This window comes from Nannobrachium achirus, assembly GCF_963921795.1.
Source record: "Nannobrachium achirus genome assembly, chromosome: 16".
In the NCBI taxonomy this organism is placed as follows: Eukaryota; Metazoa; Chordata; class Actinopteri; order Myctophiformes; family Myctophidae; genus Nannobrachium; species Nannobrachium achirus.
In genome coordinates this window covers 54,430,354-54,449,376 of record NC_137823.1, presented here as the reverse complement: position 1 = coordinate 54,449,376, position 19,023 = coordinate 54,430,354, and the positions used below count along the sequence as shown (strand labels likewise).

At 41.7% G+C, this 19,023-nt stretch overlaps 1 protein-coding gene across 1 annotated transcript; it reads right to left on the bottom strand.

Moving 5' to 3' along the window:
• Positions 1 to 445: 445 nt before the first annotated feature.
• On the bottom strand, positions 446 to 14,925 carry tdrd6a (tudor domain containing 6a; the record flags this gene model as incomplete). The annotated part of the gene is made up of 15 exons (XM_080745035.1): positions 446 to 579; positions 1,329 to 1,383; positions 1,885 to 1,952; positions 2,127 to 2,211; positions 2,556 to 2,623; positions 3,617 to 3,671; positions 4,343 to 4,410; positions 4,954 to 5,008; positions 5,145 to 5,218; positions 6,106 to 6,157; positions 6,371 to 6,427; positions 6,936 to 7,001; positions 8,436 to 8,557; positions 8,817 to 10,190; positions 11,508 to 14,925. The coding sequence occupies 15 exons, from the start codon at positions 14,923 to 14,925 to the stop codon at positions 446 to 448; spliced, it is 5,751 nt and encodes a 1,916-aa protein (XP_080601161.1).
• Positions 14,926 to 19,023: the final 4,098 nt, after the last annotated feature.

Here is a 19,023-nt window from a genome sequence, read left to right as displayed (position 1 = left end):
ATGCGTAGCAGGATGAAGAGAAAGGGAAATGACTCATTACATGGAGCTGCACTTTTTTTATATTTGATGTTCCCCAAAGAACAATTGCTGTGTTCAACACGGAATTAAAACAAAAATATTTTTTCAAAACAAAATTACACAGCACACTGGCATGCAAAAGGAATTAAATAAAGGAACTAAGGGAGATATAGTTGAGCTGTCAGTGATGCAAAAATAAGTTTGTTTTTTAACAATCACAATAAGCTGTACTCAGCTCAACCGGCCCTCTTGAGAAAACAAAATATCTGTAACAGTCAAAATTATTAACAGTCAAATAAATCAAAAACAAACACATTAAACTTAAATCTACCCATCGGGCATATCAAACAGAACACAACACTGAAAAACGTGCATCACAATAGAAAAAACAACACTAAGAACAAACAGTGCACTCGTCACAACATTCTCATTCCTTAACGACGTCTGACTGGTCATCCTTCTGCTGCTGAGCGGGAGCAATCGCCTTCTCAAAGATGACGACGTCATCAGGTTCATCTTCCACCACCAGACAAAGATGAGTCACCATTGACAGCTGCGCTTCTGAAAAAGCACATGAATAATGAAAGGTTTATTATCAATCCTTTTCTGATTGCCTGATCCACCGTTTCAGAAGTGTCCACACTGTACAATACATCTTCATTGTTGCGTTGAAAACACTACATTTGTTATAAACAGGGTTCCCACACATCTTTACCAATTAATTTCCAAAACCTTTCCAGAATATTTCCAGGACTATATAACAATAATTCAGCTGAATAATGAGTCGCCTACTCCTATGTGCAATGCCTAAAGACAGGTAGTGTATGCCAGTGGTTCTCAACCTTTTCAGGCCGTGACCCCTGAAATAATCATGTTTTAACTGGGGACCCGGCACCCTGACGAGCACTAAGAGTTGAGGAATTTTTTATAACGCGGTTCTATTGTGAAAATAGCAGCTGCGAGGCGTTGTGAGCATGTAGATCGGCTATTTTCACAATTTCTGCCTCTAATATTTGACAATTTGGCCCATGTTTAATTTGTCATTTCAGAGGTATTAACAAAATCAATAACCAAAGACAATGCATAGCTATTTTTTCCAGGACCTTCCAGTACCCTTGATAAATTCCAAAACTTTTCCAGTACTGGAAAAATATTTTTCTAATTTCAAAATATTTCCAGGAATTTCATGACCGTGGGAACCCTGAATTCATGGTTTATCAATCCTTTTCCGATTCCCTGATCCACCGTTGTCCACGCTGTACATCTTCATTGTTGCATTTAAAACACTACATTTGTTATAAATTACTTACCAAGACTGTTGGGAGAAGGGGAGGACTCTTCCTTGGACACATCTTCAGCTAAATCCTGTAAAATAAGCAACAATGTCAGACCAGAAGGTTGCTGTATTGGCATAAAAATAAAATGTGAAACATTTTCCATTTCTCTTCATTTACTTTCATTCACTGTGCGTACTGTAACAAAACATGTCTGTTTGAAAGACATTTTATTCATCTATAAATAAATGTTGCATTATTATGCGTGTCTAAGCCTTACCATACAGCTGAACATATAATTATACATTAATACCATTCATGACACAGCAAAGACTGACCTGACCAACCAATTATGGGTTTGTATTAATTTGTTTAATTCATGACTTATAAAGGTGTGTGAATGTATTGTACATTGAAAAGCACCTTGATAAAGGCACTATATAAATGCATTTACCATACACATGTACTACATACAGTACATATGCTGGAATAAACCATGCTAAACTCAATCACCACTCATGTACACGTGGTTGGGAAAAACAGCACCACATGGCAGTTTCCTCCATGAAGGGTCAAGGGTGTATTCTAGTACCGTGGTCTCTGTAGAAGCATCATCTGCATGCTGTTCACTGCCCGCCATTTCAGCTTCAGGTTCCAGGTCTGGGGAGCATAAGAGCACATCAGTAGAGAATGAGGAAAGAGACTGGAAGCAGAGTGCAGTCATGAGTAAATCAAGCAAGGTAGACAATCGAATATTCACAAGGATATCTTGGGAGTCTAGAATAGCTCATTCTGTAATCACAGACTATGGCATCATACATATGCACACATTACCAGAATACTCATCGTCAGAGCAGGCTGCCTCCAAAAAGTCTTCGTCATAGCAGGCTGCCTCCAAACACATGATACACACATCATCCTAGACAGGAATAGAGATCAACCTTAAGTAATAATGAAAACATTTTGTCGTTCATGAATTCTATTAATAGCATTTAGATCAAATCTTGGTGGCAAAACAAGTAATCTAACAGCAGGTGACGTCTCATTAATCAAAGAAGCCCCATAAAAAATAAAAAATAAAGAAACATGTTATGAGCTTATAGACCTTATATTTTTGCTAAATTCTGAAATTCTTTGCTTATGGTGACATCCCCAAAATAAGGACGCCAAGGATCAAAGTGGTAAAATGACAACCATGGCAGTGAGCTGTGGCAGTGTGCCATATTGTATGACAAAGTCCATCGTGAGAATACTATGAATTACCATCTTCAGGCGAGGATCACTGTGGCCTTGAGGCTCACAGGTTGCAGGTTCAGTCTCGGCTAACAGGGCTGTAGGGGAAATGGCAGATAAGTAAACAAAGATTAACAACAATTAATACATTTGCATTTAACTTTCAGTTCATTATGAAGACAGTCAAAGTGGATCAGGTGCAAATTCAAAAGGTTTATAAACAAGATCCAGAGCACCAGTTTATTAGAAGAAATGTACCCCAACAAAGATTAATAGAGTCAAACAAGACATAGGCATCTAGTTTAAGGGTCATTGATCAGTGAAATACTGACCCACATCAAGAACACCAAATACATAACAGTTTTGGATCTTGGCACTGATATAAGCTTTCGTTAGAGACCGCATTGGAGATCAGAGTAAACAGTGTTCTGTTACTGTATATGCAGTCAGTGTGCTAGTTTATTCCCCTCAAAACTAAGGGACCAGAATCTAATAATGGCCTGGATTCCCTGTCCACATTTTAGGAGCAGATGGCAAGTTACAAGTTGTGTTGATCATGATCAACTGAACAAATCTCAATCCAAGTTTTCAGTGGCAAAGCCCTACTATATACACACACAAAAACCCAGACTAGATTGTCCCCACATTGACAACTGGCTGCCTGTGGTCATGCCAACTAGTAAGGTGTCGAACTAGTATTGTCTCCATGTACATCTTCATTGGCAATCTTTATAAATACTTCACCTATAAGTACAAATCTATTTTACAAGAAAAAACTGTAAATAAGGGATTCAGTGGGGGGGAAAAATGCATAAAATGTACATGCATAAATTAACTAGGATGCAACAATCACACTCCTCAAACTATTATAGCTGCATTGCTTTATGTCTGGTATTTGTTTTGTGATGTTATGCACATAGTGCCTTAAGTTTTGACTGATCTGCATTTGAGTGGACATAGAAAGACAGACAATTGCTTATAGTTATAGACAGCATGGACATCTATACCAATATATTGCACCAAAAAGGCTTATCAAATCAAAATACAACCAATCAATGTATAATAAATGCACAAATACAGATGGAACTAACCAGATGAATGTTCATCATCATCACGACGCGTCTCCTCTTCGATCATCAAGTCGCTCTGAAACAGAACAGGTCATTTAACTCAGTCATATGTAACTATTGATGGCTTCGATGACAAATTTGCCAATTAAGCGGTGTACAGTATACACTGTATGGTAAGCATTCAAAGAAAAGAATATGTGGTCAGCCATAAAGTGGTAAAGGGTGCATTTGCTTAAATATTTCTGTGCCCTCACATAGTTTAGTCTATCTAAAATGGGAAGTACAGTGCTCATACTGGGTCAGCAGTGGCTCAGAAGGTAGAGCGGCCCCTCGAGAACCTGGAAGGATCAGAGTTGGATCCGGGGCTCCCCCAGAATTGGAGTCAAAGTGTCCTTGAGTAAGACACCGAACGCCTAATTGCCTTGCATGGTTTCTTCCGCAGTCAACGTGTGAATGTAACCTTGGATAAAGGCACTATATAAATGCACCATTCAACCCCACGCTTGCCTTGTACTGTATATGATGGATTATACAACAGGTAGTCCTGACAACACAATCTGATTGGTTGAAATAGATTTCTGCCCAGGTCTAATCAAATGAGAACATCAGCTGTGCCGGGTCCTGACCGATAATACACATGTAATATTGCTTAAATAAACCATGCTAACTAAACACAATCTCCTCTAATTTGGTTCTGAAAAACAGCATCACATGGCAGTTTCTTCCATGAAGGGTGTATTCTAGTACCGTGGTCTCTATGGAAGCGTCATCTGCATGCTGTTCACTGCCCTCCATTTCTGCTTCAGGTACCAGGTCTGGGGAGCATAAGAGCAAATCAGTAGAGAACTAGAAGCAGTGCTCTTCCGAGCACAGGTCTCCACCAGGCCACACAAATCGGCCTGTTATAGCGCCACCATGAGGCTGATTTAAAAAATGTGGGGCAGAGGTTCTGAATTAGCATCCAGGGAGTGTGTGTGCTCAGTTTGGCAGCGATCGGGCCAACGGCGCCCGGAGATTAGCTGGTAACAACCAGGCCACACAAATCGGCCTGTTATAGCGCCACCATGAGGCTGATTTGAAAAATGTGGGGCAGAGGTTCTAGATTGGCATCCAGGGAGTGTGTGTGCTCAGTTTGGCAGCGATCGGGCCAACGGTGACTGAGATTAGCTGCTCACAAACTGCGAGGACGCACGCACGGACGGACGCACGCACGCACGGACGGACGGAGGGGAAAACATACTCTCCCTCAGCCTTCGGCTGGTGGAGACAATGAGGAAAGAGACTGGAAGTAGAGTGTCAAAATACAACCAATGTATAATAAATGCACATGTTCACTGACAAATACAGATGGAACTAACCAGATGAATGTTCTTCATCACCACGCCGTGTCTCCTCTTCGATCATCAAGTCGGTCTGAAACAGAAAAGGTCATTTGACTCAGAGTCTTATTAATGCAACTATTGATGGCTTCGATGAGAATATTGCCAATTAAGTGGTGTATGCACTGTATGGTAAGCATTCATAAGAATTTGCATTTGTGTTCCCTTACCTTATGATGGGTGCCAACACTCTGTGCCTCCTCTGCAACATCTTCAGCCTTAACTTCATGTTCTGCAAGGGCATCTGTTAAGACATTCACAGTAAAGTTCCAAGTTCACATCAAATAAATGCCAAACTAATCCACACCTACAACAGTATCGTACATTGCAAAGGCCTGGGATACGTGAACACAGAAATGATTTCCAGTCAACTTCCAAACACCAAAAACATTTTGGGTTGTCTACAGAAACCAAGTTTAGAATTTCTTTGTGCAGCTGGAAAACACTGACTGCTTTTGGTATTTGTTAAGATCTTTTCACTCACCAATGAATGTCTCTGATGGCACACAAGGAGATTGTGGGGATTCAGTCTGAACCTACAATTGCAAATTACAATATTCAAATGAAAATTCCATTCACTTTAGTACAACCACCACAATGCAAAAATATTTAACTCCAAAAAAGGTAACACTAAATGCATTGTACAACATTAGAACCGAGGGAAATTGATGTTACAGAAAGGATTTCCAGTATTAAGTGTACTTGACAAAGTTGTAAAGTACAACAGTTGTCAAGTGCTGAAATTACAACCTACTAGAATGGTTACAGATTTTGAGATAAGATTTGGGGGATAAATGACAGAGATTTAGATCAGATTATTAAACAAGAAAGTTAACAGGTTTATTTGGTCTGCACAACAACAAGCAATCAAAAGCGGAACACGTATTTACATCATGACAGCGGGCCTCTGGAGCATCAAAGTCAATAAGATCATCCATTGTAATGGTATCATCATCACTGGTATCACTTTGTTCATCCAAGGTGTCTTCTGTAAATGTACAGAGAAAGCACACAACACCAAGATCAATGGGAATGCAATAGATGATGGATGGATGATAGAATACTAAAGATGCTGATGCCGTCAGGTGAGGTACCAATAAAAAGACCAGGAATCGAGATAAGAAAATGTACCTTCCAAAGACTTTGGGTTAGAGACTGTGTCGGTGCGGTCATCATTGTCACACTGGAAGAAAGGGCCAAGGAAATTGTTGAATTAAGTTTACAGTTAACATTTTATGCTTAAAAAGAATATTGACAGGATATAATGAACACCCATTATCTGTTCTCAAATCTATGGTAAAGCACGGTCTCTTTTAGCTTATTACTTAAACATGTCCATAATACTGGCATTTATTTTTGTCAGCTATAAATATTGATGGTGCAGTTGTATTTATACCTTGTGGGGTGTGAAAACACTCAGTACCTTCTCTTCAGAATCTTTGGTCTCAACATCCTGTTTTGCAGAGGCATCTGTCAAAACAGTCACACACAGCACTGAAATTAACCAGTTATATTGTAAAGACAATTTATCACTAAAAGAATATTTCTCCATCTCCAGTCAAAGACATCTAAATTCCAAACAGTTTTGAAAAGAAATGTGTATCGCTGCAAAAAACTTCACCAAGTTCGTTTTTATATTAAGATTTTGCCACTTACCAGATAACTTCTCAAATGGCTCACAATGAGACAGAGGTGATTCACTCTGGACCTATCATTTAAGAGAAGTTCACCATTTTAATGCATGAAAATACAATAATACACAATTAAAAGACATTGCAAGTATTTCTATTCACATTCACCAAACAACTATGGCAACCACAGAATTATAGGAAAAACACCATGTCTGTTTCATTCTTTTACTCGTATACTGTACATAGTGACATTTTATGTTACAGAAAGAATTTCCAAGCAGAGTGTATTTTGAAATTAATATGTAGCATTTGTTAGACAAAACATATTACCGGGTTGGGTTCAGAAGCGATCACAATAGAGGTTGTGGCATAGTCGGAGCTGCCAGCGTCACCACACTGAAAAAAGGCACAAGGCAAAGTTGAATTTACCGTTAGAGGTTTTGCTTCAAGTAATGACCCATTTAGAACGGGTACACATTATTGTGTATCATTATTTTATGCTTAACTATTGAAAAATAGCAGATATACAACCTCACAGCGCGGCACCGAGTGCTGCGCTGCGAGCTTGTAGAGCTATTTTTGAAAAATCTTGAAAATTAGAATTTTGACCCGATTCTATAAGTGTCTTTTGAATCCTTCTAAGACTTTTTGAAAAACCTATGTTTCTCTGTCCGCAATCTGGCCAGCCATCGTCAAAGAAAAGGTCCTTTTCACTTAAATGGAGCTCAGTTAGTTCTTGAGAGACTACTATGTCAGAGGTTCTCAAACATTTTCATGTGAAAGACCCCCCAAACTGATATTTATTTGGCCACGGACCCGCATCTCAAAATATTTAGTTCCAGGGACCCCCCAGAAGCAAAATTTGAGTTACAAACGTTCGCTTTGAAAATACATAGTCAAAGATTTGCACACATTTTCCTGACTTTAAAAAAAATAGTAGATCTACAAGCTCGCAGCGCGGCACTCGGTGCCACGCTATGAGCTTGTATATCTGCTATTTTTCACTGGTTAAAGCATTCAATAATTCTAGGCCTAAATGGGTTAAGATGGTTGGGAAATTAATATACAGTACATCCCAAAAGAAACACAAAATATTGTTAACAATACATTTTCCTTACCTCCTCGTGGCCTGAAAACAACTCAAAGACACTGCATGGTTCTACGTCCATCTGCGTGTCACAATCAATCAGAACAACCTGCCAATAAAAAAAAGGGGGGGGGGGGGGAGGCATAAAGCACTGGTTTTACAGACTAAACCCACAGGTTTCAAATAATGATGATTGGATTAATATTTATTCATCTTGCTACAATAAAGTATATATCAAATACTGTATAAAGTTGAAGTACATTAAGTTTCGATTCAAAGTGTCGACCGAGGGATCGATTAACCTTTATATGCATTTACACTGGCAGTGGATGAGATAAACATGACAGCTGCAGTTGTGGTGCTAAAAGGAAAGTGCAGTTTGCGCTCTCCTCTCAACTGTGCAGCAAAACTATAAATAAAATCGATTGACACATTGATAAAAGCCCCGACACGTCGACATGCAAAATACTTGTGCCCATCCCTACTTGTTCTATGACAATAGGGAGAGCAGTTTGCAAGTTAAGTGTTAAGTTTAAAAAAAAATCATAACATTATGTTTCAATTTAAATGCTGGAGTACCACATTCATCAATATTCATTTGTTGGGTAGTATTAACTAAATAAATTCAAGGCATAATTATTTATGAAGAGAAGGAAAAAGTAAATCCTTGTCAAAGCTTGTAATCCTCACACAAACCCTTAAAAGCAATGAATATTTCAGAATATTAGGAGTGTACAATTTACCAGAATGGAGTCACTTGTGCTCTTCAAGACCCTTGCTTTGCACCAGGACTTGACAACAGGTGACCAGACAACACAGGAAGAACCAACAGTGATAGTCTTGGCAGCCTTTAGTGGACCAAACTCTGTAAGCGACAACAGGAGAATAAACTATGAAAATTACATTCATGTACATGATTACCTGTTGCTACATTCACATTTATGCAAACTAGGCTAATTACAGGATTATGTAAAGATCTGTACAGTGTAAAATGGATTCTAATATCCACATCGACCATAATGTACCTTGGTGGATTTCATATCCAAATTTCAAGACTGTTTAAAGTTATTTCAGATTATGAATAATAGGGAATTCAGACACAAGATCGATATACTTTAACTTACCAGACTCCAGAACGGCAGCAGAGTCGTTTCCCTCCGTGTGGGTCTCTGGCTCCTCTGGCACACTTTCCAATTCAGGGTCCAAGGTCTGGACCTTTTCAGCCACTATGACCTCCTCCTCTTGGGCTCCCAAATCGGCTTCAGTGGTGGGAGCGGACTCTGCACTTTCAGGGGAAGCCTCAATGCAGGTCTCCACAACATCTGCTACTTCGGGTACAATATGCTCCTCTTGCTGATCAGTATTCTGTTCATCTTCCTTGCAAGGCGTTTCATCCACATCTCCTGACATCTTAGGAGTGACATCATCAAAAGGAGTCAGACTTCCAGTGGGGATTTTACAACAGATTTCAACCCTGCTGTCTTCAGGGGAAGCCTCAATGCACGTCTCTGCAACATCTGCCGCTTCAGGGACAATATGCTCCACTTGCTGATCAGTATTCGGTTCATCTTCCTGGCAAGGCGTTTCATCCAAATCTCCTGATATCTTAGGAGTGACATCATCACAAGGAGTCAGACTTTGGGTGGGGATTTTACAAGTGATTTCCACCCCACCGTCTTGCAGGTATTTGCTGTCAATGCAGGTCTCCACAACATTTGCCGCTTCGGGGGCAAAAAGCTCCCCTTGCTGATCAGTATTCTGTTCATCTTCCTTGCAAGGCGTTTCATCCACATCTGACATTTTAGGAGTGACATCGTCACAAGGAGTCAAACTAGCGGTGGGGATTTTACAAGTGATGTCCACCCCGCTATCTTCAGGGGAAGCCTCAATGCAGGTCTCCACAACTGTCGCTTCAGGGACAATATGCTCCTCTTGCTGATCAGTATTCTGATCATCTTCCTGGCAAGGCTTTTCATCCACATCTCCTGAAATCTTAGGAGTGACATCATCACAAGGAGTCAGACTTCCGGTGGGGATTTTACAAGTGATTTCCACCCCGCCGTCTTCGAGGCGGACTTCCCAAACAGACTCTACTTGTCTGATGAATTGACACTTTAACACTTTGTCTGTACTGGGCCCAACTTCCTCTTCGAAAGAGGACACAACCTCTGGATCCAGCACCAACTCCTCCTTAATAGCTGCAGCCCCGCTAAGCACACAGTGTGTACTGAACCTAGGAAATCGTAGGAATGGCTTTGAGAGTGTACACATCTTGGAAAGGGACACCACGGCACTATTTCCATAATCCACAAACTCCACAAGAGCAGTCTTGTTCGCATGAATTTCTCTTACAACTGCACGGTACCATGAATTATCATCTGGGAACTCTGCAATGATGAGGTCACCTGAGTCCAAGTCTTTAATGTTACCACTTTCTGCTGATGACTCACCATCGTTGAGTTTGTCCACAATGGAGATTAGGTCAGCTTGGTCCTCGACTAAGTGGACATAGAAACTAAGAGGGTTGTTACAATGCATGACAAAGATATCTGCTTCCATACCAGCGGTTATGGATTGTGCGGGCAGGTCTGTTAATTTAGGGAGGCCATCCTTGTCAAGTTCAGGAGCTCCAAGGTCTTTCGTCTGTTCCCCATCCTCCTTCCGGGCATCAGAAACAAACATGGGTTTGACGGTGGCATCAAAACTGTCACTGGCCTCATGACTCCTCAGTTCCGATAGTCCTGCTTCACTGCCAAGCTCCAACGGTTCAGGGTGTTTATGAACAGAACGGTCATTCGAAATTCTGGTGGATATCGTACACATAATGTCTACCCCACCATCCTCAAGGTTGACTTCCCAGACAGATCCTGATCGCCGGATAAAAAAGCACTTGAACACCTTTTCTCCATCTGTGGCTACATTCTTTTTGAAGGAGGACACAAGGTTTGGATCCAGCTTAGACTCATGTTGGAAGACTGCAGCTCCACTAAGCAGACATTGTGTACTGTATGCAGGAAACTGAAGCAAAGTTTTGTCAAGTTTGCGGATGTTATCCCTGGGTACTTCACAGGAATTTCCAAAGTCAACAAACTGCACAAGAGCCGTCTTGTTTTCACGGACTTCTTTTACAACTGCACGATACCATGCATCATCATCTGGGAACTCTGCTTGCACAAGGTCGCCTGGTTGCAAGTATTTAATGGTTTCGGTGGATGGCTGACCATCATTGAGTTTACTCACAATTGAGCATATGTGAGCCTCATCACAGGCTAACTGCACATAGAAGCTAAGAGGACTGTTGCTGTGTGAAACAAAGACATCTGCTTCCATACCCAATTCTATGGATTTAGTGGGTAGGTCAGTCAGTTTAGGGAGGGTTTCCACCTCTGGTTGAAAAGACGAATAGCTTTTCTTCTGAGATTCTAAGCTGGGTAACTTTGATCCCTCTGAACATTTTTGTTCTGACAAAGGATCCAGTGGGTGTCTGTTATTGACACCCACTGGTTCAGCGTAGTCTTGCGTGCTATTCTGTGTACTGCCATCCAGCTGCCTTTGTTGTGGAGTTCTGTAGGGCTCCAGAGTGGCACTCCTAACCTTTGGGGCAGGACACTGATTTGTCTTTGTGGCTTGTGTACCTTCCATCTCAGTGGTGGGTTTTGAGAAAGCATTAGGCGAATGCTGTGCACTGCTGGTGAACTTAGGACACTGATTTGTGGCTTGTGTACCTTCCATCTCAGTAGTGGGTTTTGAGAAAGCATTAGGCGAATGCTGCGCATTGCTGGTGAACTTAGGACACTGATTTGTGGCTTGTGTACCTTCCATCTCAATGGTGGGTTTGGAGAAAGCATTAGGCGGATGCTGGCGAATGGTACTCCTACCATGGCTTTGCACGTCAATGCAAAATCTCTGCTTGATAGTGGCATTAATTTGGGTTTTTCCGTGATACAACTCAACCTGCAGTTTGCCATCATGTTGTGCCACTACTAGAGCTCTAAACGGCTGTTCTGTTGCATTGGTCTCAAACCAGCCATTTACCTCACTGGGAACCTTAGTAGGGATGTCTGAAAGGCCACACTCTATTGCTTGCACTGGAACAGAGATGATGTCACATGCCTCTCTGGGAATGGGAAGCAAGTCAGATGGGTCCACATTGAGTGTATCACCATAATCCACAAAGTGGACCCGGATAGATGGTTGCACGGCCTTGACTTGTCCTCTGTACCATTTTCCGTCTGGGTATTTAGCAAAGCACAACATTCCAAAAGTTGTTGGGAGCTTTGAGCCCTTAAGCTCGTCACACAGTCCGTTTACTTTCAATCCAAGATCTTTCACAATGCCAGCATTCCTCTCAAGCTGGCAGTAGAACTTATTGACATTGCTGACACATGTCACTGTGACATTTTCTTCTGTCCCCGTTTTGATGTTGTGGGTTGAGTAGTAGTATGTGTCGAAACGTACATTGGAAGCAGGCTCTTTTGAGAGTGATGCGATCGTTGTATGATGGACCATGCGGGTGCAAGCACTTTCAAAGGGAGTTTCGAGATCCACAATGTTGAACACTACATTCTGCTCATTGTACATGACTGCATAAATGGTGCACTTTAAAATGACATGGCTGGATGCAGCAGCATCGACAAAGTCCTGAAACTCAGCAGTTGCGACCTCGTCCCAATCATTCATGGGTGATGTAGGTTTAACAGGGTTGTACAGGCTGCATCGAAAAGCTTGACCTTTCATGTTCAGGAAGCTTGGGTTTATCTTCCGCAGCTCATGCAGGGGGACTCTCTTCCTCTGGCCATAGTCTATGAACAACACATCTACATGCTGTGTTGTGTCCCTGTTAAGAACAAGAGCTCTGTACCACATTTTATTATGTGGATGGCGAGCAGCACACGCAGATTCTGCAAACGGCTGAAACTGGCTCTTGTCATAGAACATCTGCATCTCTTGCATCAGCAAATTCAGCTGTCCTTTGTTCTGGCACAGTTGGCACCAGAAGTCATTTGGGCTTTCAATGTAAGACACGTTGACGTCAATGGCAGTTCCTATGGGAAACATGAGCTCCTTAAAGGTAGCAGGGCCACTTCCAAGTGGGACCGGTTTGGTGCAAAGGGCCAAGTTTGGTGTTTGGGAAGGTATCTCACTGTTCTCGTTTCCTCTTAAAGGTAAAGCAGCTGGCGTTGATTTGACAGGATAAAGGACAGGAGATGTGGTCCTCTTTGCATTGGGCCTTTTCGGGGACACATCACTCTCAGCAATTCCAGAATTGCACAGCAACTTATTGACATCTTGCTCTCCATGTGCTGAAGAGTCTGTGATCTGAACGATATATGCACCATCACACTTTGCAGTAACATGCACATCCAGGACTTTATCCACGATTGCTTTGATGAAAAAGTCAACGGCACTACGGCTCCACGTCTCATCTTTTGGCTTGACACCAGCCAGGCAACATTTCAAAGCAAGTTGGGGCAGCTCTTTGCATTTTTCAGGAAGGACACGGATGCAGTTTCGGTCAATTCGTTCAGTGTTTCCATAATCGACAAAAAACACATTGACTTGAGCATTGCTGACTTCAGTCACAGTTGCCCGGTAAAATGCACCGTCTTGCGCCTTGGCAGCACAGTATAGGCCAACAGTTGGGTTTCTGATCAAATCCGTAGTGGCCAAATCACTGTAAAGACCGTCCATGTTCTCCATCAGTTCGTCAAACTCATCTGCATATTTCTGTGTCTGGATCCAAAATTCAAACGGGCTTGACACGTGATGCACAACTGCTACATGCGAGGAGTCAACAGAGAGGTCTTCTTCAGCCAGCAACTTTTGCATGTTCTTCCCTTTTGTGTCCTTTGCAGCCTCAACAGGTACAACTCCTTGGCTTTCTCGTTGAGCTGGATGCTGGAGTCTGCTTGGTGGGCTGCGGACGTCAAAAGTTAGGAGTGATTTTTCACACTCCAGAAGGCACTTCTCCTGGGAGCCAAACAAAGAGTTGATGCTTGTTTTTTCATCTCCATACAGTGTGACGTAATGGACACCCTCACACAGGCTTTGGTATTCAAATTTGGCAATCACAGTCTTGTATAGGATTAGAGATTTGAGATACTCAATCTGTGCTGCTGTCCATCCAAGCCCTTTATCAGTGACACCATGGAGTGAGCAGACATATGTCACAACTGGCATCCTGAAGAACTCAGCAGCCAATGGCCTTATGTTCTCCACCTGAACAAGCTGTTTCTTCCCGTAGTCAACATTTAGTACTTCAACCACATTGTCGGCTGGCAATATTTGCTGTAAAACAGAACGATACCACCTGCCATCACTTCCTCTTGCGGCACATGGGAATCCAAGCATGTTAGACGTGACTACACAAGGAGTAAATCTGCCTTCATAGTACAGTGTGATCTGCTCAGTGACTTTCTTCAACTCTTGTGCAAAAACCTTCAACTGACAGAAAACACGCATCGGGTTTGTTACTTCTGTGACAATGACAGTCTCGACAGTTCCCATCTGCAACTCCGGGTACATGAAGCGCTGCTGGCTTGGTGTAGACAGTCCTGTCCCTGGTTGTTCATTTCTCATAGACTCTTGGTGCAACTCGGTGGGCATTGCCACACGGCTAGGAGACTGTAATGTCTTGAGCAAGAAGTCTGAGAACATCTCTGGTGACAGCTTTTTGGCGAATCCCATCTCATACATTTGCTTAGAAATGCTGGGTATGTGCAAGACAATTGTTCTCTGGGGCACCATCACATTCTGGACATGTGCTTTCACAGTCTTCCAATTAAGAGTTTTCAAGAACTCCAAAGCCATCGGGGACCATTTGCTCTCATGTGATAGTGGCAGGACATTAGCGAGGACACAGAATTCCACTTCGGGTGGAAGGTGGAAAAACTCCTTCTTGCCCCACGCCAACATACTTGTGGTGGCACTGAGTGTCCAGCCTTTATCGATGAGAAAGACCTTGTAATTTGAGCCATTTCTTGAAACAATGCGTGACCTGTACCAAGTCTCATCCACCTGCACCAGGCATAGTTCTCCAGGACTTCCTTCAAACTCGTGAAGTTTGTTTGTGGGAAATTGAATATCTTTTGACAGGCACTGATAGTCTGCCTTCCTTTCCTGGTTAAAGTTGCCCCAGAGTTCCACATTCGGGCACAGGGGATTCAAGTTCACCCTGGTAATGAGAACAATTACATCTGATCCTGATGCAGGGAGTCCAGGGATTGAGGACATTTTGGTGCTTTCTTGTCCTTGGAGCTGACCTTGCATGTCAGCATCAGGCCTAAAACATGCAAAAACATTACTTCAGGAGGGGAGAATTTGCCAAATATTCTACAGGTTAGGGCCGTAACTAGCCATTATATTATCAGTTACATTTTTAATTAATCAAATAATCTAGAAGCATTTATTTTGATACATCAGCTAATCGCATTAGAAATCGTGAAAATAGTTGATCTACAAGCTCATAACACGTTACATTGATTGTGACATGCAGCAATTGTAAATCATCTGCAGGCAGTCAGAAAATGAAATCATTTCGAGCATGTGATGAGTGGAACGGTCAGTAATCCAATGGGAGGAGGGTTTTAAGAAAACAGTCCAGAGCAGGGCTCTAGTTTGCCTTTAGGCTGGATGAAAGGAGTGGCAGCAAACCTGGATTAGCCAATATGCACGTAGAGCTACAAGATATACAGTACTACTATAAAAATAAAAAATAAACACTTAGAGCAGTGGTTCTCATTCTCAACCTTTTCAATGCCTCACGTGCGTTGTGAGCACGTACAACTGCTATTTTTTACAAATTCGGCCTCTAATAATTGACAATTTGACCAATGTTTGACCAGAGGTGCTAAAATTAAATTGTCACTTTAGAAATGTGCAGATACCCTGTATACACGTATACTGTATGTTGGTCTGTTAACTGTTGAGTGAGAAAACAATGTAAACATTTAGCTAAACATCTGGGGACCCCCCAAAATAATTTGGGGGTCCCGACCCACAGGTTGAGAACCACTGACTTAGAGGACGTCGTCACCCATTTTCAACCAATCTTCATATAATTAGGTCCTCACTAATGCTCATTGTAATAGCAGCATCACAGCTTGTGTCTGGACTCTGTCTGGACAGTTCAGAGACTTACATAACAGCAACATCATCAATGGGGAGTGTAATTAATTACATAAAGCAGAAGAAGGTCAAATCAATTATGCCATCACTCCAGTGCAAGTCGAAGCCGGTCAGTGGCACATTAATGACCAGCGTAGGGTGACCATATTTTCAGCCACTCAAACCGGGACACGAAACACTGTTGCCTAAAACCGGGACCCTAAAAGCAATGCGCACATTACCGTGCACGCGTGTGCCCATTCTTTAACGTTTGTGCACACACGCACCGCAGGGTTGCAAACAGGCAGTGAGTGATTGACAAACAGGCTCAGTGTTGAATTCAGACACGCAATGAATTTGTTCATGTTTTCTGATTGGTTAGGTGACCATGTTTTCATGAAAAGAACATGATAAATGTCTATGCAACCACTGAAAACAGCTACTATTATTTTAATTCTGGTAAAAACAGGGACAATTTTGCAGTGAATGTTGAAAACTGGGACATATTAGTGTTTTAGAGATATTTGTCGGGACACCGGGACACGCGGCTTGAAAACGGGACTGTCCCGGGTAAACTGGGACGTCTGGTCACCCTAGACCAGCGGGACAGCTCCCCTTCAGCCATAGATAGATAGATAGATAGATACCTTTATTATCCCAAGGGGGAAATTTAGTTGTCCAGTTGTAGCACAGCAGTATACAGTTATTTACAAAGTTACAGAGAAGTAGGAAAAAAATAGATAAGAGTAAAAACAAGAGCAGTACAGTACCAAAAAAGAGAAGGTGCATCAATAGAGGGGGCGAATTAAATATAAGTATATATACATAAAGTGTCTTACAAAAAGAGACCAAAGCAGTCAATGCTAGTTAGTGCAACAAGTATCTCACTGTCATTGTTAAACAAGACACATACTCAGAAACTACCAACACAACCTAATAGTGCAATGTCGAAAAACAGTGCGAAAAAAACAACAGAAACAGCTCAGAGCAGAAGAAACTAGGCAGCGTGTCACCGCAAGACGCACATGAGCACTCTCCCTGGAAGGTCCTTAGAGGTCAAAGTCAATACAGCAATAGTTCCAACTTAATAGTGCAAAGTAAAAAAAAAAAACAGTGCGAAAAAACAAAACAATAACAGCTCAGAGAAGAAGAAACTAGGAAGGCATACTGGAACATAGGCCTACTCTGCATTATCCATGTTCTCACCGGACATGTTGGATTATTTCTTCAAATTGACTGGATCACAGAGGCAGCAGGGATAACATGGGTGATTCACATCCAGGTGTTTATAGGGGAGAGTTTTTCGCAATGTTTTCCCATCAAAATCCTCACAAAATTTGCTCTTTCTGTAAACTGACAACTGACAAGTGTCATTCTGTAGCTACTAGGCTAGATGTACTCACTGTACAGGAAGTGAATGATGCCAGCTGCAGCCAGGCTGCAGGTGACCAGCACTGTGCAGCTCAAACAAATCACCCATACTTAATTGGCATGCTTTTGCTTATTTTGCTGGTTAAAAGCAACATTTTATTAATACATGAAAGTAATATGGGTGCAAAATGGAAATTGGAAATTTTTTTAAATAAATACAGTATATATCAATAAAAAATACATTTAATAGAATAAACAAATATGTTGCAAATGTTTAGTAGGTTAACCAAATACCCACACACCCCCCAGTATGAAGAAGATAGGTTGAAAATGGGTGAAGTCATCCTTTAAGCCCCATTTTATACTTCAATGTCACAAAAAGTTATTATATTAGTTCAACTGTTAACTGTTGAAAACCATTATGCAAGCATGGCTGCAGCCATCAATTATTCTACTCTAATGTACATGCAGTGCTTGAAGCAATTTGATTCAGTGCTGACCTGTAAACAGCCCATGTCTATCATTCATATACCGTAGGTGCCTTTATGAAAGACATGCACTGATGAACTCTTGTTTCTATAATTGTTACATTTGAGCAAATGAAGCCTTGCACGAAATGTACTGACTGTTTACTCTGAGACTAACCTTTTCAGGCCGCGACCCCCAAAATAATCATAATTTGAACTGGGGACCCCACACCCAGCACAGGCACTTGGAATTGTAGGAGTTGGCATTACATTTAGTTTGACTCGATCTATTCCAGAAATTATGAAAATAGCAGATCTACATGCTCACAACGCCTCACGATGCGAGGCGTTGTGAGCATGTAGATCTGCTATTTTCACAATTTCTGCCTCTAATATTTGACAATTTGACCAATGTTTGACCAGAGGTACTAAAAAAGTCTTTAAAGTCCTTAAATTGTCACTTTAGAAATGTGCAGATAGATACCCTGTATACACGTATACTGTATGTTGGTCTGTTTACTGTTGAGTGAGAAAACAATGTAAACATTTGGCTAAACATCTGGGGACCCCCCAAAATTATTTGGGGACCCCTCTGGGGGTCCCAACCCACAGGTTGAGAACCACTGACTTTTTTTCTGCATGGGCACACTTTTCATGTCCCAAGAATCCATAATACGGGGGTATAAATATTGTCACTGTCGGGAAGAAACCTTGTATCTCCAAGTTTCAAATGTGTACGTTTCTTCGCAAAGTAAAGCCTTGTTTCATCATACAAGGCTGTCACACAACAGTAGTGAAAACAGCAGATCTACAAGCACACAATGCATCGCGGTGCGAGGCGTTGTGTGCTTGTAGATCGGCAGTTTTCACTAGTTTAAATCATTTTTAAAATAATACAATACTGTCTTTCAAGCAGTTTCAAGGGGCACACTTGACCCTTCTCAGGGGCACACCAAAGGTCCCAAGGCACAGTGGTTGAGAAACACTGACTTAAGAGGCAACATCAACTATTTTCAACCCATCTTCATATAATTAGGTCCTCACGACTGCTCATTTTAATATAGCAGCATTTTTGCCAACTCAGCCTCACAGCTTGTGTCGCAGGAGGTCTGGACTTTGGACAGTTCAGAGACTTTTACATAACAGCAACATCATCAATGGGGAGTATAATTAATTACATAAAGCAAAAGAAGGTCAAATCAATTATGCCATCACTCCAGTGCAAGTCGAAGCCGGTCAGTGGCACATTAATGACCAGCGGGACAGCTGCCCTTCAACCATAACAGGACATGTAGTAGGCATACTGGAACATAGGCCTACTCTGCATTATCCATGTTCTCACTGGAAATGTTTGATTATTTCTTCAAATTGACTGGATCACAGAGGC